Source organism: Protomyctophum parallelum (assembly GCF_964188405.1).
Source record: "Protomyctophum parallelum genome assembly, chromosome: 5".
NCBI classification, from domain to species: Eukaryota; Metazoa; Chordata; class Actinopteri; order Myctophiformes; family Myctophidae; genus Protomyctophum; species Protomyctophum parallelum.
The window spans coordinates 37,689,817-37,711,974 of record NC_139702.1 but is presented as its reverse complement, the minus strand read 5'-3'; the positions used below and the strand labels follow the sequence as shown (position 1 = coordinate 37,711,974).

At 41.6% G+C, this 22,158-nt stretch overlaps 1 protein-coding gene across 2 annotated transcripts in view; it reads left to right on the top strand.

Moving 5' to 3' along the window:
- Nucleotides 1-9,117: 9,117 nt before the first annotated feature.
- The window catches only part of pax5 (paired box 5), a gene marked incomplete at both ends in the record, with an annotated part of 63,989 nt that continues 50,948 nt past the window's right edge, over nt 9,118-22,158 (top strand). The window contains one exon of one of the 2 annotated variants that reach the window (XM_083765924.1): nt 9,118-9,163. In XM_083765924.1, coding sequence (XP_083622050.1) covers nt 9,118-9,163 — 46 coding nt within the window. Of the gene's footprint in view, nt 9,164-16,053; nt 16,097-22,158 lie in introns of those variants that run through there. The other variant, XM_083765925.1, reaches the window with a different exon arrangement.

The window sequence follows — 22,158 nt, the reverse complement described above, 5'->3', positions numbered from 1 at the left end:
ATATGACCCTCACTACTGTTTTTAGGCCTTCATGCAACTTGATGAGAGGACTTCAAAGCTTTAGCTCACCATAGTCAGCTGATGATCTCATGGTCTCATGATCGTCCGTGTTAACTGACTAGCTTGGAAGTATTCTACAGCTTTTCACACACAGGCCTATTTGACTCGCGGTCTTGACTCGGTCTCTGACCAAGGGACTCAGGACTCCTCCCCCACCGAGTCCACTCGATTCACGACTCACTACAATCCAATTAAATAAATGTATTATACCCATAAAACTTCTCGAGTGCATTTAACACAGTGCAGCCTCACCTGATGGGACAGAAACTCCTCCGGATGAATGTCAACTCCCACCTCATACTGCTCATTCTGTCTTTCCTCACAGACAGACACCAGACCGTCAGATTCAATGGCAACTACAGCTCTAACAGGACTGTGTCCACCGGGGCACCACAAGGATCTGTCATCTCACCAGTCCTGTTCACCCTGTACACAGATGACTGCAGCAGCCCAGACCCTGACATGCTATTCATCAAATATTCAGATGACACGGTTATTGTCGATTAGCCTGGTTAATAAACCAGACCGAATCAGCCGTTGGCAAAAATTAATTGCCTGCCGGCGGATTACGGTCTGGAGAGGCTCAATTGTACGCCAATTTCCTACACCAGAGAATGTGGGCGGCCAATCGGGAGACGGTATGCAATATGGGCGGGCTCTGGTACAGTGACTTTCAATGCTTGAGACCTTTGACTGACAGTAGCTCTGACCAATTGCGTCAAAGAGAAAATGTTTCCCTGGAAATGAAATCCAAGCTGAGCCTCCCCAGACTAATATCCCGCGGTCCTGTGCGATATTAGTCTGGTTTATTAACCAGGCTAATTGTCGATACCACCAACACCAATAACCGCATCATTGGGGTTGGACTATTTTGCTGAGTGGTGCAATAACAACTTCCTGGACCTAAACCCCAGCAAAACTAAGGAGCTGCTGGTGGACTTTAGGCAGGGCCCGCCCACTCCACCTCCGGCCCTAGAGATAAATGGCCAGGTAATAGAACGTGTCGAAGAGTACAAACCATCGGCACCACCATCAACCATAAACTCACATTCAAGACCAACGCGGAGAACATTCACTCCAAGTGTCAACAAAGGCTGTTCTTCCTCAGGAAGATGAGGAAGCTTCAGGTCCGACCATCGATCCTGCAGGGCTTCTACAAGTCCTTTGTAGAATCCATAATGACCTTCAACATCACATCATGGTTTGGTGTGATGCGTGCCATCAACCGGAACCCTCTCGACAGGGTGGTTAGGATCAGCGGCAAGATCATTGGGAGGGACCAGGAGTCACTCAGCAGCATCTATAAAAAACGGACAATAAAGAAGGCCTCTCAAATAGTTGAGGACAACACACACACCCTCCATAACCACTACGAACTAATGCCCTCAGGCCGGCGATACAGAGCATCAAACTCACTAAAAGGGGCTCAGCTAGCTTTGTGCCCACCTCCATCAGACTCTTGAACACCTAGGCTGAACCCCCCCCCCCCCCCCCCTCCCCGGAATCCCTAACAAACAACCCCCCCCCCCCTTTCCACCTGATGGACTATATAGTGAATGCATATAGGTTGCATACAGTAAATATTTAGATTTTAATCATTAGTACTTTTGGATTTTAAATATATTATGCTTTAAGTAGTTCCTCTTAAAAAGTCGTTTTTATGATATTTTATATAGTAACTGTGTTTGTGTGTACTGTGATCTCTGTTGTCTTTACCACTGCACAAAAGAAGTTTCCGAAAGGAAAAATAAAGTTCTTTGAAGTTGAAGTTGATATATTCGCATTAACATTATAAGAGAGCTATCTGGTGCAGGGGTTCTTGTTAAGTAACAAAGTGTAGCTGACGCGTCTGCCTGTTCCTCTCGTCGGTCTCAAACCCTGGACTCGACCCCCTCCCACACTCGGTCTTGACTTGGACTCTCCCCCCCCCCCCCCCCCCCCCCCCCTCCTCAGACTTGGTCTTGAATCGCTTTAGGTGGACTCGACTATACAACACTAGATGAAGGCCATAGGGAACAGCTTGGCTATGCAAGTTTATTTCCTGTTAACTATTATAGAAAATATTAATATCCAGTCAGGGTGAAATGGTTGTTGGCAATTTCATGAGGCCAACAGATCATACTGCTGGCCTGGGCTGGTAGGTATAGCCCCTCGGGCAGAAGACTCCTGAAGTGTCATCTTGAACACCTCTTATACACATCGATAGATAGATGCGGCTCTCCCTAAATGGAGGTAAACGTGATCAGGCTCTTCTAAGTGACAGTATAATATATAATATATGGTTATTGCTGAACCAATAGTGTGGAAATAAACATTGGAACAGTTGCTGAATGGCAGCAACAGGAGTGAGGTTAACACTCTATGGGCCACATACAAGTATAGATAAACAGATTGGCATTCTAATATATCTAGTACACAACTATGGACAAACACTGGCTGGCTAACACAACTATCAGAAAATAACTAATATTTATATTGTCAATTGTAAAAATGTCTAGATTCTCCCACTACACTGTTAATTGCAGTAACACGAGAATAATTGTGAACTGTACACCCAACTACCATCGGAATAACGGTGAGCAGGAAGCGTGGTGATGGGGAATCAGAGTTTGAATGCCATCTGATTCCAGGGGTGACTCCATGCGTGTCAGACACAAGAAAAGCCAGACAGAAGTACAATGTCGGATTGGTTCCTTCCAAAGGTTAGGTTGTACCTATCACAACTATGGACAAACACTGCAACTATCAGAAAACAAATACGGACACCTTTAGAATATTTATATAAAAAAAGATTCTCCCACTAACACTGTTTGAATTTGAACTCAAAACTTATTAAGAGTCTGTGAAGTGACAACATGAATTATACCGGTGCAATGGGATGTTTCTTTTTTTTATTCTCATCAATTCTTCCCACAAAGAAGACTATTGCCACTCAGATGGTAACATTTTTCACGAACAATAGATAGAAAATATGCACTATAAAATGTCAGAACACAAAATGTGTGTGTGTGTGTGTGTGTGTGTGTGTGTGTGTGTGTGTGTGTGTGTGTGTGTGTGTGTGTGTGTGTGTCGCTGTGCGCGCGTGTGTGCGTGTGTGACTATGGACCTTCAGGCCTATGCCATTATTACATGTTAAATGTGAAGTAAATCTATATGTAAATGTAATTCAACAGACTGGCTATCGCCATCAGTCATACTTATTACACAGTAGGCTACAGGAGCATACCGTCCCAGCTCCTTTTCCGGGATGGTAAAACATTAGCATCCATCCATCCATCTTTTTCACCTCCTTTATCACGAGAATAATTGTGAACTGTACACCCAACTACGATCGGAATAACGGTGAGCAGGAAGCGTGGTGATGGGGAATCAGAGTTTGAATGCCATCTGATTCCAGGGGTGACTCCATGCGTGTCAGACACAAGAAAGGCCATCACAATGTTGGATTGGTTCCTTCCAAAGGTTAGGTTGTACCTACCACCTCCTCTCCCTTTGCCCATGCTACTAACAGACACACGCACGCACACACACACACCACCAACATCTGTTTTGTTTTTGGTAGTGCATGTGGGCCCCTGTGGGTCCTCTCCTCCCACGTTCAAACCTGCATCCAATCTAAATTGGACGCCGGTTTGGAATGCCTCACTGCCTCACTGAAATTGTGATGTGGCTGCTTGATTTCAGGTTCCATCCACTCGTTATTTACCGTTATTATTTTAAAGATGTGGAGGAGAGCTGGAAGCGCCTGGTTCAGCGGTTCATCTCTGCGAGTCCAGACCAGTGGCGTGTATAAGATGGAGTGGCCAGGCCACTTCCAATCACAAATCCCAAACTGTTGGTTCTGCCTGATGAATGCTCCTTATTGGAGAGTAGCAGTCAAAAGAAGCATATCATTGTGCTCATTTGACGGTGTTTGTCTGTTCCTTGTGGGACCATCTTTCATTTGAGACTGCAGCCCGTGGGGCTGTGCACTTAATGGAGATGTATCCAAAAGGGATTTTCCACACAGGCACTCTGGGGTATTGGCAATATTTGGTGTTCAAACACCCCTCATCTCAAGGAAATGACCAACAATGTATCTTCCGAACTAGAATAGTGACATGGATGATGACGTGGATTTCAGTAAAATAATAGCATTTCAGGATCACATTATGTGGCTAATCTTGAACACAGGTGTCTAACAAAAAATGGCGAAGCAATATCACACCTCCATATACAGTAGGTGCAGCTCTTTGCTGTATGCCTCTACAAGTGTATGTTCAGAATGTGAGCTGAATGTGAGCTGATTGACTCACATTTCATCAATCAGAGAAATTGCAGCTGTTTCATTTTATATGTGGGGTGTAGTTTGGTATTTTTATTGAAAATAACTAAGTCTTCCTTGGTACTGTATGTGTGTTACAACACCCAGACAGGCTGTTTCCAAGCTGCCAGGGACGAGGAATTCACTCGCTCTGGATGAGTGCTTTTGAACAAAAATGGCCGCCATGCATCACCCATATGGGGCCCTATATGCCCTTGCTTCTCAACACATACAGCTGGATATACAGTATTTGTATCTGTTCATTGTCATTGTAAGACATTGAAGACTGTAGTTTCATGCTATATCTTTTGATGTTTTGAGTCACCACATTCACATTAGATTCACATAAGAGTTGGGTAAACATACAAGGCATCATGTACAATGTGTTGCAGTTAAGGTACCTGCAATGAATCAGCAGGATAGATGTAACGGAACATAGCAATATTTAAATGTTACTTTGTCAAGGTTGTTGTAGCTAAACAATTTATTTAAATACTGACATCTGTTTGGTTCTTTATAAATGGCATATTGACATAGTGGTTTTACAAAAAAATATAGATTTTGATGAGATGAATTGCCAAGACAGGTGAAATTCCTAAACCCCCAAAAACATTTTGGTGGGTTTTGTGTTCAAAGGTGTCAAAGATTTTGAGAGAAAAGACAAGAGAAGAAGTATAACAACACCTTTTTAGACTGAGAGACAGCTTCTATGGGGATTATGTTTGTGAACAGGAGCCCTGCACAGAGACACACACTAACATGCATGTGAACACACACCATCACGATCACGGTGTGATGCTGAGAACGCCACTCTCAGCATCAGGTTTAAAACCAAATTGACAGGAGCCTTGTCCACTATTGTTGAATTGTCACGCTGAAATGTTTGTCTTTACATACAAATGGCTTGGTGTCATGTTGTGTCACATAATGTTTCATGGACAAATAATGTGTCCCATTTCTCTCCATCCGTCCTGCAAGTCTTAAACCAAGGGGGCTTATAGGAGGCTCACGACACCCAGCCACTATGAACTGCAAAGAGGAGCCTTCCACTGTGAATTGCCAGAATTATGTCCCATGCAGCACGGATACAGTAAAAGGGTAAGTTCATTCAGTATTTTGGTAAATAATAATAATAAATCATGACAAATTAAGAAATATCAGAAGTAAGCTGTATTGCATCAATGTTTTATTTGCGTTGGAAATGTCATGTTGTTTTTTTGTTTTATGTCCATTTTCGCTTGATTTCCTTTCTTGCTCTCTACAGCTGCATGGTTAATCTCTGGTTTGTAGTCTGAAATGGAACACCGTTGTGACAGGGCCAGTACACATTACAGCTGGGTCATCCTGCTTCAAGTTGTGCACAATAGTGTATTAAACTGTATTTCATTTACTATATATATATATATATATATATATATATATATAGTATTCACTTAGTCAGTGTCATTCTGTAAATTAATGACAATGACAGATGTAAAGTGTAATGGAAAAAGCTCAATACATTGCGTTGTATTCATGTAATCCACAATGACGGCTGTGTCATCATTGTGTTATTTTATTCACCCTGTGTAATTTTTGAAATACAATGTATTATCCGGTTCAGTGTATAGGATTTCAAAATACTATGCATCCAATCATCTTGCAAAACCAAGCAGCTTTATATAGGAAAATGGTATATTTTCTAACCTGAAGTATAGGCTCAACAAACAACAAAATATAAAGATTGGAATAAAAATAGAACCTTTATCTAATGCACAAACATGACAGCGTTATTTGGGAAATAAAAATAAATAAACAGTGATGGATCTATAAAAACTGCAGCACTTTAGTTCCTTTCATCTGAATTCAGTAGAACAACCCCCCCCCCCCCCTCCCACCACTAATGTCAATTGTTTAAACATGTTTGTGTTCTTCAAACAATAGGCGTATAGATTGGCTATTAGAATACTTTCTCACTTATATTCAGAGGAACTTTTGTGATTTGTATAGAAGTTATTTCTGCAACACTGACATGCACTGATCCTAAACAGCTTTGATGTCTGGCCTTTAGATATTCTACCATTATACAAGCCTATTCCTGAAGCTTAACATTGAATTTGAATGGTTGCTGAAGTCCAAAAGATCGGGGAACAAAGTCTAGGTCCTCATGTTTACGTGTTTACTCATTGTCCTAATCGTGCCTTTAGTTCTTGTGCCTCACGCTCTAATGCGATTCTTTCCGGTTCCGCTCGGTCAGAGAGCGGAGGTCATACAACCAATATCCCAACTGTCCCCAACTCCACCTCTTATTAATTAGATTAATTACAACGGGAATGGAAAACAAACAAGTGATGATTAATATCTGAGTTATGGAGATTCTCTAAAGAGATTTTGTGAGGCAAACTAAATATTTATTGATTATTCTTCACCAAAGGCATTAGGAATAAACACACACCAAATATAGGCCTATATATTACAAGCATTCAAAACTGATTGACATTAAAATATAATTGCAAAAATGGTAGCTGCTTTGCATCTCAAATACCTATTATAGGCCTCTTGGCCTATAGGTGTTTTTTTAACATTGTTGAAAATGTGAACTTATAAAAAGTGTTTTAGCCTATAGGTTTACATTATGTTGTATGTTATAAATGTCAAATATTATTACTACTACTACTATACTACTACAGGCTACTAACTAATAAATATAATTATAATTAATTGTCATGTATTATAGTCTATTTTCTAAGTTTAAATTATTGAATGTAGCCCAATGGTTCTCTAAAAAAAAAAAGTTTGGGTCTGTTAATACATTTAGATTTTTCACATCATAACGAAACTCACTGATCAATCACTGCACGACTATAGGCCTATAAACAATTTTTTTTTTAAGTTTCATAAGTTATGAGTAATAACATTTTTATTTTAATTATACCGTCAATTGCAGGCCTATATTGATAATTACCATCTCCGTGCTTTACCTTAATTCTGTCATGTCAGGAAATATATCGATCCTTATCATCCTTGGGATATTGCATTATCGAACAGTTGACCTCAAAACACAATATGAAGAGATCTTTGTTTATTGCTCCAAAAACATAAATAAATATAAAACCATTGAGGCTGGTTTATCCTATAATGAGCAACAACACTGCATGCTGCACGTTGCTTTCTGCACCCAGTGAAGGATGAACGACATTATTTATGTTGTGACAGTGCGTTTTGTTTTGTCTCAGACAGACCGGTGCATGGTGGGCGCGAGGCGAAGGTCAGGGTGGGTCGCATGCAGGCAGGGGTGCAGCGCGAGGCGACAAGCCCAGCAAAAAAGGCTCCGTGTCTTGCGCTTTGTTCCGCACTCAATTGTCTTGGGGTTGCTGCGTGAACCCTGAGACCTGCCGGCAGCCAGTCTGTCTGTCTGTCGTTAGTTCTTTTTTTTTGTTTCGTACATTTCGGCGACGAGGGACGACATCCAGATGATCCCTCCTGTCCCTTGACGCGCCAGGCTCAGTCAGTGTAGTGTAGCAGTATAGCACAGAGGTGAAGAAACACACCGTGCACAGTGAGCGTGAAGAGACAAGACAAGACAAGAACCGAACATCGTCCCACGATTTTACTATAGCCTATAGGCCTAGGCTGCCTGATATACGCATGCAGTAAAAGTGTTTATTCAGAGTTAATAATAACAATAACAATAACAATAACAATAACAATAACAATAACAATAACAATAATAATATTATTGTAATAAAAAACATTATTGCATACATTGTTTTTATTCTGACGTTTTATTTTTAACAATTTGTATTTAAACACTCGAAGGCCTATAGGCCTACACATGATTGATATATGAATGAAGAGTAAAGAGAAGATTTATATACAACACGTGCATGGCTGGCTCTCTCACTCTGTTCGTGCGTAATGCTGGATAATACCGCGCGTAACAGGTGCATCCGGAAGAGAGGAGAAAAGTGACTCAAGAATAAACTTTGACATTCCCCAAAAGTTGTAAAAAGAAAAAAGAAAGAAATCCGTATAGCCTATACCGTAACATGCAGTAGCTATAGGCTACAGCACACGATCAAAGAAAGAGAAAATACTGTATTAGGCCTATACATCAAAGAGATTATCTTGACACAACCTGAGCCTATCTAACCAACTTTACTGCAGTAGCAGTAGTGTCAGAGGAAGAGAAACAGACAGACCTACAAACAACACAGACAGAGACAGAGTTGAAGGCGCGGAAAAGTTTGGGCGCGTGCATGCGTGTGTGTGTGTGTGTGTGTGTGTGTGTGCGTGCGTGCGCGCGCATGCAGGAACAGAAAACGGGACATGAGCGCACATGGAGGCGGTGGCTCTTTAGACCCGGCGTGATCATTTCACGCTTCCCCCGAAGCCCTTTTCCCACCTAAAGCGTTTAGTTGCAGCTGACTGAACACTTGCACGAGTGCAATAGGGAGCGGAAGGGTCGAATTATTTCAACCTACAACTTGCCCAAAAAGTACTGTAGCACGGAGGAGAAGAAAAGAGAGAAGGGGGGGAAACGGTGTGTTAGTGTGTGTGTGTGTGTGTGTGTGTGTGTGTGTGTGTGTGTGTGTGTGTGTGTGTGTGTGTGTGTGTGTGTGTGTGTGTGTGTGTGTGAGAGAGAGAGAGGGAGCGAGAGAGCGAGAGGGAGAGAGGGAGAGAGAGGGACAGAGAAAGTTTTTTGTTCTTTTCCTTTTTTTTCTCTCTCTCTCCATCGCCCCCCTTCCCCCCCGTTCCGTTCTAAGCGGAGGAACATGGAGCAGGAGCCCCGGACTTCAGCACTGCAGGCTGGGAGAGCAGGTAGGGGCCGGGCCGCACTCCATTCACTATAGCTCACTTTATACTTATCTCTGCTCTGCATGATGATCTTCAAAGGCGGTAGAAACTTTTTATTGGTTCAAAATATTACATCGAAGTTATTTGCTTTGGAAACTTTTATAGCAGATTTCGAGACGATTACCTTTCTTTTCTTTGTTTTCCCCTTATCAGCCTGTTGGCTGATTTGTTAGTCTAATAAACGATAAAACAACTGGAAGTTAAATTTCGTATCCTTTGAAGGTATAGGGCAGGTCAATGATACAAATTTGATATTTAGTTTAGTTGAATGTGTTTTTCTATTTTCCACATTATCAGCCATGGCCTACAAACAACAAAGTTTGTCATTGAAGAGATTTCCATTATTGTAGGCCTATAGTTCTAGATTATTGACTATTCTAATTCTATATATAGGCCAGTTTGAAGGTATACTGCGAATACATCATGCAGCATCCATCCTATACTGTATATTACAGTAGGCCTATAGCCAATGCTTAATGTTGTTTATTTAATCATTCAATAACTTAATTAATGTAGTGAAGTACTGTGAAGAAACAAAAGAGACTTCTGGTTACGGGGATAGATGAGTTTGTGAGTGGAAGATGCTGTTTGAAAGTCAGAGTCAAGTTGAACATCTTTGTTTTGTGGCTTGTTGCAAACTGACTTATATAATTTGGAAATAAATGCATAAGCTATTCGATATAACTTTAGCTATAATGAAGGTGCACAAGCATGCCATATTAATCTTGATATTTAAATTGTATAGTTGCTTGTTCTCAAATGTTTAATAAATAAATAAATAAATAAATAAATAAATAAATAAATAAATAAATAAATAAATAAATAAATAAATAAATAAATAAATAAATAAATAAATAAGGAAATAAATTCTGACATACATATACATACATATTGTCTCTTTGTTTATCGTCTTGTTGCCAAACAGGCCCAGTGAGTCCATTATGATGAAATGGGCCCATGCATGTTGTGTGGATGTCTCCATGCAACAGGTTCATCTTCTATAGGCCTATTCATATAACAGCGGGGTCTGGAACAGCAACTGAACAGGCCATCGACCCCAATGGATTATCACATAATTTCATATTGCTGCCTGCTGCGCCTGCATTGATAAAATGTCGTTTCTCGTTTAGAAACTGCATGTAGGCAGTTCATCAGCCTCTCAATTTGGAAGGGAAATGTGCTGATTGTTGCGTCTCAGTCTTTACCGATTCTTCAGCCTTCCATGCAGGGCCTTCCTAAAAATAACGATACAATATATTAATTTAGACCACTAACATTGAAGGTTATACCTGCTTAAGAGATTTTTATTCTGTCACGATGTTGCGGAAATTAGGTCCGTATAGGCCTATCGGCCTGATAGACAAAACAAAGTATTGATAACTGCTTACTGCGTAATTGGTTGGTGATTGATTAATCATCTTGTCAACATACGTTGGAATAAATTAGTGCCATGTCATCATAATCGGCTACATGTGGTGTAACTATACTACACATATAGTTAGTACTTAGTAGGACTAACGTTTTGACTGTAACTAATCCGAGTTAAAAGTTTCCCATGACAATGTGTAAAGGCTATAATCATGATAAACTTTTCCGCGTCCTCTCACTTGCATGTTTACGTGGCTTGTGTTTACTGATTTGAATTGGAGAGAGATGTAAATCTGCAGTGCTGCTGAAGCGACACCATTTCCTGCATGGCGTGCATGCCCCAGACAGAACCACGCCTAATAGGTCACTGCTCCGTCCAATTAGGTTGCAGCTCTCTCTGGAAACGGACCTGGGATGTCCTATAATCATAATGCAGTGCTTCTCAAAGTGAGGTCCGGGGACCCTCCTGGTGTTCTTGTAGTGGGTTCCACGGGGTCCCCCCGGCAAAATTAATATAGCATCAAAATCATTTGAACTTCAAATGATTTTGATGCTATATTCATTTGAACCAACCCTATATCATCTATAAATAGCCGATCTACAAGCTCACACAACTTTGCAATGGGATCTGGAATGTGTAGCTTATTTTTATAAAAATATTGAAAAGACGTGGAAAATAGCCTACTGGTATATTTGAAACATTTTTGACAATGCACGAATCTTGTATGGGGGTCCCTGCAGGCAGGCTGACACAAAATATTTTCAGAAGGGTGTCCAAGTATTAATTTGTGGGTCTTTGACATGAAAATGTGTGACTGAGAACCTGCATGCAGTGTCCTGATCGGCCAACACTCGGACATATGCTGCTTTAAGCATGCTGTATCTGATCATGAGATGACATGCTAATTTCCAATTAAAACAGCATGTTATATAAATGTTATAGTCGATACCAGCCTATATAAATATGGTGATTCAAGGCGAGTCAAGGCAAGGTACTTGCCTATAGGCCAACTTCAACTAACAAGTCCCATGTTAGTTTTGAATGGTGCCATCACCAAGTTAACGATTATAAATATATCAGATTGGGCCTATCTGATTTGGTGATAATTTACTTGCTTGACAGTGAGATTACGGCCTCCATTTGGTTTGCCCCAGTATGGATGAATCCATCCAAGGCGGTGTAGGCTACTTCATTTATTAGTTATGACTTTTATATATTTATAACGAATGAAAACTTAAGAAGAGATATGGGAGCTTTCTCATTATGTTTACAGTCAGCGGGCGTGTAATAAACGAGCTCGCGGAGTTAACATGCGCTATTAATTTTTCATTGCTTTTTCGTTCAAAGCTCACGCGCAAAAGCAAAGCACCAGAGCTTGCATTGCGGATGGAGGGAATTCAGGGAACGAAATGGGGGAAAGGAGAGGGGGTATATACTTAAATATCACTCCCTCCAATTTGCCTCCAATTGATTATCATTCACAACCCAACCAAATTGTACTAATGCTTAAAAAATATACCCCCACCAGCCACCACCACCATCCTTCACGACACGTTCTCCCAATTTCAACACGAGAAAGCATCGCAGAGGTAATGAAATATGGTAATGTCTTTGGACCCCGGATTAAAGTCGTCCTGATAGAAGTTTTCTCTAAATTTCCAAGCCTAAAGCAACAACAATTTGTATACATGATTGATTGTGTTTGGCTTTTTTTAATTGCTTTATGCATTTCATTTGCAAATCGAAGAGACAAGGAAGGAGAATGTGGGCTGCAATTAGGTTCTGTGCACATGGGGAGGAGGAGGAACGTGCACAGGCTTTCTTGCTATAATCAAATCAGAGCTGGGTTGGAACTTGGAAGACAGAGATAGTGAAAATGAAAACTAGAATGATATAAGTCCATTTGTTTTTGTTTTCAGGTTCAACATTGTGAAATATAACCTCAGATCTTGAAGTTGCATGTGAGGCCAATATAGGCTATACATTGTTGCTTCCTCTCATATCTATAATTTAACAATTTAGGTACAGTTTAAAATGTAGGCTACAAGTTTATATGAGCAGTCTTTCCTCAGTCCCTCAGTCTGCACTATATAGTCAGGTCACACCATCCCTTTAAGTTTAAATGAGCTTGGTCTGCTCCTCCGTGTTGTGCATAAAGCCTTATGAATACGCAATACAATGATGTGAAATATGAATGAGGATTAGTGTGAATGTTTCAGGGTGTGTAGCCTACTTTCTTTCTGTCAGTGGATTAAAGAGCAAGTGGAAGAACGAGATCAATGAAGAACTGAAATCATATTTGGTGCGTTTGTTGAAGATTCGGGCATTATTTCACTGCCAACTCGGAAATTCAAATGGAAGTTATATTCTTATATAGTCTTGTTTGGCATGATTCTCTTGAATCTATTTTCTCTTCATAGGGTTAATATTCGGGGACCTATTGGATGCTATAAGGCAAAGCTTGTGCAACAAACACAAAACTTGGTGTGTTTAGCACTGCGCGTGCGCGCAGTGCTAAAGTGTGTGTGTGTGTGTGTGTGTGTGTGTGTGTGTGTGTGTGTGGTGGCGGTGGGGGTGAGAGGGATCAGGTTTGATCTCCCCCTCGTGGTCCATTCAATAAACTTCCAAATAGCCCTGGCCTGCCTATATATATAATATTATATATACACATGGTAAAAAAAAAAAAAAAGGAAATGGGAATCCTGCTTCAATTGTCGAAAACATGATTTATTGATTTATGACTATAAGACGAGTTTGTGGCATATTTCCTTTCTTTGGATTTGAAAGCAGACAGTTCTTTAGCCGACTCCTATATACGAGAAGTTCTGCAGAATCAGCCACTGAAATGTATAGCCTATAGTGAAGCCTGAAGAAAGTGCAGAATCTTAAAAATTCATCTAAATGACGCCCATATTAACCATGATGTAGACCTATAGGCCTTGCCAGCCATGCAGCATTTTACAAAACACTGCCTGTTTGCGTATAAAATACTTGTTTGTTGTTGTGCAGCTTTGTGGAGTGCTGTTGACTGTTGCAGCCTACTGCAGCTTAATAAAGACAGACAGAATCCTTAAATGGTGTTATTATGAGCATTACAATGCATATCAGAATGCATTTAACATGCACATAGTATTTATTTATTATATAGGGCTTATTTGGTCAAATCGGAGGCTGAATAGTATAGCTATAAAGCACCGAGCAGGGAGCCGAAATGATTAAAGAATGGTCGAGGAACAGGAAGAGGGGAAATAACACTCGTTAATTTGGTCCATGCTTTAGGCTATTTGTGTGGTTAATATTACAGGAGCGAGGCTTATAGATATGCCCTCTCAGGTCAGGTGGGACGAACGCGAATCGAATCCCTCTCGGTTTTGAGTGTAAATGTGATGCTTGCCAATCGCATTTCATTAAATTGGCACAGTTAGGATCCGCAATCAATTAAGTAATGAGTGTAAAAATGCATGTTTCATATGCATCAGCCTCTTCTTCTCTCCTCGAAGCTAAAGATTTATAACGTTGTGTTGTAGGGGGGGGGGTACATGTTATATGCCAGTGTTCATAACATTTGACAGCTCTCACTCCATTAAGATTAAATATAGGCCTACTTTCTTTTTTGAGAAAGCACAAATGATGCATTTTAGGTTTAACATACCTATAAGAAATTGCTGTTTTCGTTATATTTATATTTTTTTCTGCAGGCCTGGGGCCATAGACGGACAATTATGTTTGAATTCCTTCGCATTTCCTCTTGTAAAGCCTTTCTGCAACTATAAGCCTCTTTTTCCTTTTTTTGGTAATACTCTATTAATTAAACATCTAACATTGACATGAATAAATGGAGTGTAAATGGGTATAAAAGGCATTAGGTTTTTACCTTGGTTAATTGAAATTAAACAAGATCATCTAGTCCCTGAACCCCGCGTCGCTTCACATGCAGGCTCCCCATTCGTCGGCTCGCTATTCGCAGCGCGCGTCATTCGCCCACAGGATTTTCTATACCAGCCAATGAAGGCAAACCCCATTTGATCCTATCAGGAGTGTTCGGTGACGTGGCCAGAGCTTGGGCTTCTGATTGGCAGGATCGGCTGTGAGTGACAGGCGGGCTCCGGCGCATGTGGGTAGTTCCACGGAGCCGGAGCGCTGGCGCTGTCCACACGAGAGCAGGTCCTGAAACGCGGCGTGCGCCACTGTGGTCGCTGGCGCTCTGAGCGGGACGGCAGGGTTCACAGCTCCAACGAGTCACTGCATGTGGGAGAGCGGTATATAGCTTTGGACGAAAACAAATACCCGGTGCGTTTGGCAGGACTGCTTGTTTTCTGTTTCCCACCCGGAGAAATCAATATACAAACACACATATACCACGGGGAATCCTTATGGCAGTGCGTCTGGACATCACAGAGAGAGCAGAGCGATACCTGTCGTGCAAACAAGCGGAACTCTCAAGTCAGCCTGAATAGCTTTACTCAAATCTTTGGCTTTTCTTCTTATTTTTTTAAATTACATGCAAAGTTGTTTTTTTTCCTTCTTTTTTATTTACACTGTGGATATGACACTACAAGATGCGCGCACTCGTTCGTATCTCCTCCACATGCATCACTGATGGGAGTTTATCAAGACCTTATTTAAAGTCCGTGGACGATTCATAGCCCGAGAATGTGCCGTGAATGAATTGGACCATGCACCACGACCGTGGATTAGCAATGAATAGAATTGTACAAATTTAGGTTCTAGATGCACATCATATCGAAGAAAGAGTTTTATTCTATCGTTTCGGAGTGCCAAGTGCTCGTGTCTTCTTTGCGCCTCCATTTGGTTCAATTATAGTTCAGGGGTCACGGCCAACGGACCGAGAAGGAGAGATAGAGGGAGAAAGAGAGAGAGGGTGCAGGGGGATTCCATTATATACGGGGGGAAATATTACCCGTTCGGATGCCATATTATTCCCCCCAACTTTTCCCCTCGTGGACTCAGGCTATAGTCGTTATAAATAAGCAGCCGCAGCGGAGACAATAATGAGCACCGTTTTGTATATTTTCTATTTTATGGTTTTCGAGGCACCAAAGCAGAGGACGTAGGGGGGGTGCACCGGGCTTTGGACTATACACGAATGAGCCTGCCTGACGTTATTTTTTCAATCATCCCCCCTTCCTCTTATTCATCTCCAGAAGACATTTTTTTACACTCTTTCAATTGGGCATGCATTATACTTTTACGCACGGGTGCTCGTTTTAGGCCTACTTATTGATCAAAACGTTGTTTCTTTTTGTTTTGTTTTTGAATTATTTTTTTAGGATATATAGCTAGTCTATATATAAGTGAGCAAACATTTTTCAAAGGAACTTCTCCCTGCATTTTTGGAGCTTCAAGACCTTTCGGTATATAAACCGATTCAAGATTCAAGATTCATCCTGAACTGGCAGGTGGCTTAAGGGGCCTTCACCCCCACCACCACCACCACCACCACCACCACCCACAACACAGACTGATGGAGATTCACTGTAAGCACGACCCGTTCGCGGCGATGCACCGTAAGTAACTATAGCCTACTATAACTGACCCACTGTGACAACAAACAACAACCCCGTCTGGTGCACATGCCGTTCGTGGAACTTTTATATCGTGAACTATACTGGGATGTCTCGTTTTATATATCATGTCTATATTGTGACAATTGAACACGAGTCATATATAGTTCATTCAAAAGCACGTGGAAACTAATTTGTTTAAATGAGGAGTTAGTTGGCTCTATATTGCATTGCTGTGACGTGGTGATGGAGGAAAGAGTTATGCTATATGGAGAAAAGGAGGCGCGCGTCACGCGTGTTTGTGTGTGTGTGTGTGTGTGTGTGTGTGTGTGTGTGTGTGTGTGCGTGTGTGTGTGTGTGTGCGTGTGTGTGTGTGTGTGTGTGTGTGCGTGTGTGTGTGTGCGTGCGTGCGTGCGTGCTTGGGGCGGAGAGTGAGAGAGAGAGATATTGAGGGAAGGTGCACAGGGGTAACAAAGCATGACTAAAAGGTGAACTTGACCCGCTTTTGTGAAACCACAAACAGCCTCGACGCCTAAGCAGGTTACACAGACACAGCCTGCACACTATTACAGGTGTACGGATCTCCAGAGTGCTTGTGAGGTCTTCCAGCACATGCACGGCCCGTCGTGGCCACACAGAGGACAGGAATGGACTGGATCACTCATTCGTGACATGGCGGGCAACGGGGCGTGCATGAGGTCACTTCGTTTTCCCATGCGCTCCTTTACTTCTTTCACGTGTCGTGTATATATACATGCAGAGCCATATGCATGATGCAGCCACTGGCACTGCAGCTGATGTAGCCTATATTCTCCTCAGTGAAATGTTGCTTCATGCCTAATTGTCGATATTTAGGCTATTTTGTGTGGCCATACAATTTCAGCAGGCACCACACAGCAACGGGGTATATAGGCCTATAGTCTATATTTTTTAAGACGCACTATATAGTGTCTCGCACATTTAGGTTTCAGTTTGCGTGTTGGTTGGATTCATTATAGCTCATATTTCGGCCAGGGAGCTTTTTAACGATTGCATGTTAGTAAAGTTGTCCTATAAGGCTACTATACAGCAAATTAAGTAGTTCAGATCAGGATTCTATTTTCGCCGCCCCACATGCATGCCTGGCCAGCCTGCACTGCCTTGTTGTCTATATACCCTTGAGTTGTCTCTCAATGAGTATAGGCCTAGGCTATTCAATAATCCCCCGGGGTTACTTTAGCCGTTTTTGAACGCTCCCCGCCGTTATGTGAATTGACAGAGGTTCGTACGGTGCGTTATAGCACCATGGATTAAACACATCTCAAAAAGCTAGAACGAATCATGTTTCCTCCGCTCTCTCCATCCGCTGACCCATGCACACGCCATGGTTGCACGGTCCGTTTCACGGTCCGTATGATCCGGAGTTTGACGGTATAGCGGAGCTAAAGTTATATATGTCAAATCCGAGAGGCGCTTTAAAACGATTACACAAAAATGTCAAAGGTTGTGAGGTTGTGAGGAATCGACTGTGACGCGTGAAAAATGTCTGGCTGTCCGTTTCACCCCCCCCCCCCCTTTCTCTCTCTCTCTCTCTCTCTCTCTCTCTGTGCTGTCTACCGTAACGTACCAATAGGCCTACTAATCTGCAGAGTGTGAAGGCGAAGAGCTGTGCTCGATGTTTCTATCCGTCACCGAGAGAGTGCATGCGGAGCTCAAACTTGTAAAATTGTAACAGCAACAAAAAAACATTAGGTTGATGATCATAGGCTACTTGTTAAATTAGAATACCTTTCTGTTCCATTCATCAGTTTGGCTCATTCGTTCATTTATAAATTAATATTATTGCCTAAATAATAGCCTAGCCTAATAGCAAATGTCAAAATAAAATATCATAAAGAACAGTGAACAAGCCACTTAGTTCGTCAATGTGCTAATTGGCTAATGTGCAAATAGTTTAAAAGAGTGAACTATTTAGGCTACTTTGTGACAGTAAATATTATACTGAGATAATTGCAGACAGTGATAATGAGTTTGATTTTCGTTGAATAAATAATGAGTTGAATATTAAGTAGGGAGGGCCTAGGTATAACTGGAATGCGCAATATATGCCAGAATGTCTGCAAAAAAGAAAAGAAAGGTATAGGACTGTAGGCTATACATAAACTCAATTTCAACAATAATGCAAAATGGAAACCGCATGAAGTCCGATTAGGCTCGCATATATTTGTAGATCTTAAAAGTAAATTGGAATTAAGCCTAAGTGGTATAGGCTACCGCTAAGTATACATATAGCCTAATAGGCCTATGTTTTGGTATTCATTTTCATATCCTACTGAGCATGATTTAATAGATTTAATTAATTTATGTATTAATAGCCTATACAATCAACATGATGGTCTATTATGAGTTATGGTATAGATATCATTTAGGCTAAATGCTTTCTCATTAATGATTAATCTGAAGACAATAAAAATATTCTAAGTTAAATTCCTCATCGTGATTTTGTCGGGCCATTTTCGATATAATAAAATAAACATAAAAAACTTTCCATCCTTCTCAAAATCAAAACGCCCTGACTTGCACATCTCAGAAATCTAATTGTTTGAACAAGGCAATTTCCTTCATCTGTATTCTTGCCAGCAACTTTCCAATTAAGCGTTTTCAGTGACGTCCATGCAGCTGTGGTGGGCTATTTTAATGGAGAAATTGCAACGTTTGTTGCAATTTGCTATTTTTTTGTCGTTGAGAGAGAGAGAGAGAGAGAGAGAGAGAGAGAGGGGGGGGGGGGGGTAGGTAGAGGTGGACCTTATTTTCTGGATGGGGGGATCTCAAAAGTATATTCTTTATATCTGTGCATTTTTCTCCCGGAAAGATACAGTGAATCAATCACACATTAAGGAGGTGCTCGGATTTATAAGTCAGTTTCCATAAAGGATAAATAAATAGAATGTAACAGAACATGATAATGACCCCTGGTTGTGCATGCATGGCAGTTCCCCTTATAGATCCGTTCCTCTGTTCTTTTCCATCTTAAACGAAGCTAGTTTGTCAACAGTTTGCACATTTTCATGTGGGAGGGCTGACCATGCATGGAGCAGAAAAGGGGGAGAAGTGGAATAATAAACGAATAAAAAAGTATAGGCTATACAAAGTATAATGGTTCAATGGTGATAAACATATATAGGCTATGCTTTTGTAAAATGTTAAAAGTTTTGCGTTTTGGTCCTATCAGTATTTATATAGGCCTGGAAATAAAATTGCCAGCACATAATCCCCATACCCAGAATGGCGCGAGCGTATAAACGTCCAATGCCAACAGTAAATACACAGATAAGTGAATAAATAGTTATCTGCGGGGTTTTTTTTGTAGGTCACAAGTCATTCCTCTCCATTGCTTTACAAAGCAAGGCGTATTTCATGCCGTGGCCCAGATAGGAAGGTTGAAAAGAAGCATTTCATTTACTCTTATCAGAGAGAGCGAGAGAGCACCGGCCGCCTCTGCACATATAGCGAGGAGGAAGAGGCCGATGCGCATGCAGTTAGCGTCTATAAACGACTCGACAACAAACTGCTTTTATTCACCAAAGCAAGCTGAAAAGGTCTTGGGAAATAATAAAAGATGAGGAATGAAATAATGCTTTTAGACAAGTCTCAGAGAGTATGTGCGCGTGCGTGCGTGTGAGTGAGTGAGTGAGTGAGTGAATGAGAGAGAGAGAGACTTTTTCTAAGTAGGACAGCATGCGAAATCTGTGTGTGTGTGTGTGTGTGTGTGTGTGTGTGTGTGTGTGCGTGAGAGAGAGGGGGCGTGGGAGTTAAACAAGAGAGGGAATTTCAGGCATTTTGAAAACGTACATAGCCTATATATTTCAATGTGGCATTTTTGTTAATATCTGCCATAGAGTTTTGTGCTTTTGCACAAAACTCAATCTGGAGTGTAATTTTAATTGACTGGTCTGATATCAAACAGGGATTTCATTTGTATTAATTGACATTCATTCATTAACCTGCAAAATCTTAATTATTAATAGATAAGTTCCATTTGATAAACGTATGTTTGTATGTGTATATGTATGTATACATATACATATACATATACATATACATATACATATACATATACATATACATATACATATACATATACATATACATATACATATACATATACATATACATACATACATACATACATGTATGTATGTATGTATTTGGTTAAAATGGGTAGGGTTTAAAAAAAGGCAAAAGCTTGCTCTGGTGCACTGGCCTAAAGTGGGTCCTTAAAAACTGCTTCAACTTCTAAAATGTATGTAAGTATGTGTGTATGTATTTTAAAAGGGGGGCTTTTTTGTAAAAATCCCTGCCCGCAATACCTTCATATATTTAAAAATAAGTAAAAAAAAAAAAGGGTTACCAGTGAAGGGCAAACTGCCTATTCACTGGAGACTATGCAAGGCAGAGGCGTCCACCCCCCTGAGTCTAAGTTAAGTATAGACCGCATACAAGTATGTATGTATGTATGTATGTATGTAGGTGTAGTGCGTGCGTGTGTGTGTGTGCGTGTGTGTGTGTGTGTGTGTGTGTGTGTGTGTGTGTGTGTGTGTGTGCGTGCGTGCGTGCGTGCGTGTATGGGGTGTGTATGTTTGTTTTTTGTAAGAAGAGGACAGAGGAACATGTTCAGGGACAGCTTGGTGTTTTGTGGGTGAATAAGAAGAGGACAGAGGAACGTGTTCAGGGAGGACAGAGGAAGAGGACAGAGGAACATGTTCAGGGGACAGTAAGAAGAGGACAGAGGAACATGTTCAGGGGACAGTAAGAAGAGGACAGAGGAACATGTTCAGGGGACAGTAAGAAGAGGACAGAGGAACATGTTCAGGGGACAGTAAGAAGAGGACATAGGAACATGTTCAGGGGACAGTAAGAAGAGGACATAGGAACATGTTCAGGGGACAGTAAGAAGAGGACAGAGGAACATGTTCAGGGGACAGTAAGAAGAGGACAGAGGAACATGTTCAGGGGACAGTAAGAAGAGGACAGAGGAACATGTTCAGGGGACAGTAAGAAGAGGACAGAGGAACATGTTCAGGGGACAGTAAGAAGAGGACAGAGGAACATGTTCAGGGGACAGTAAGAAGAGGACAGAGGAACATGTTCAGGGGACAGTAAGAAGAGGACAGAGGAACATGTTCAGGGGACAGTAAGAAGAGGACAGAGGAACATGTTCAGGGGACAGTAAGAAGAGGACAGAGGAACGAGTTCAGGGAGGACAGAGGAAGAGGACAGAGGAACATGTTCAGGGACAGTAAGAAGAGGACAGAGGAACATGTTCAGGGGACAGTAAGAAGAGGACAGAGGAACATGTTCAGGGGACAGTAAGAAGAGGACAGAGGAACATGTTCAGGGGACAGTAAGAAGAGGACAGAGGAACATGTTCAGGGGACAGTAAGAAGAGGACAGAGGAACGTGTTCAGGGGACAGTAAGAAGAGGACAGAGGAACATGTTCAGGGAGGACAGAGGAAGAGGACATAGGAACATGTTCAGGGGACAGTAAGAAGAGGACAGAGGAACATGTTCAGGGGACAGTAAGAAGAGGACAGAGGAACATGTTCAGGGGACAGTAAGAAGAGGACAGAGGAACATGTTCAGGGGACAGTAAGAAGAGGACAGAGGAACATGTTCAGGGAGGACAGTAAGAAGAGGACAGAGGAACATGTTCAGGGGACAGTAAGAAGAGGACAGAGGAACGAGTTCAGGGAGGACAGAGGAAGAGGACAGAGGAACATGTTCAGGGACAGTAAGAAGAGGACAGAGGAACATGTTCAGGGGACAGTAAGAAGAGGACAGAGGAACATGTTCAGGGGACAGTAAGAAGAGGACAGAGGAACATGTTCAGGGGACAGTAAGAAGAGGACAGAGGAACATGTTCAGGGGACAGTAAGAAGAGGACAGAGGAACATGTTCAGGGGACAGTAAGAAGAGGACAGAGGAACGTGTTCAGGGGACAGTAAGAAGAGGACAGAGGAACATGTTCAGGGAGGACAGAGGAAGAGGACAGAGGAACATGTTCAGGGGACAGTAAGAAGAGGAC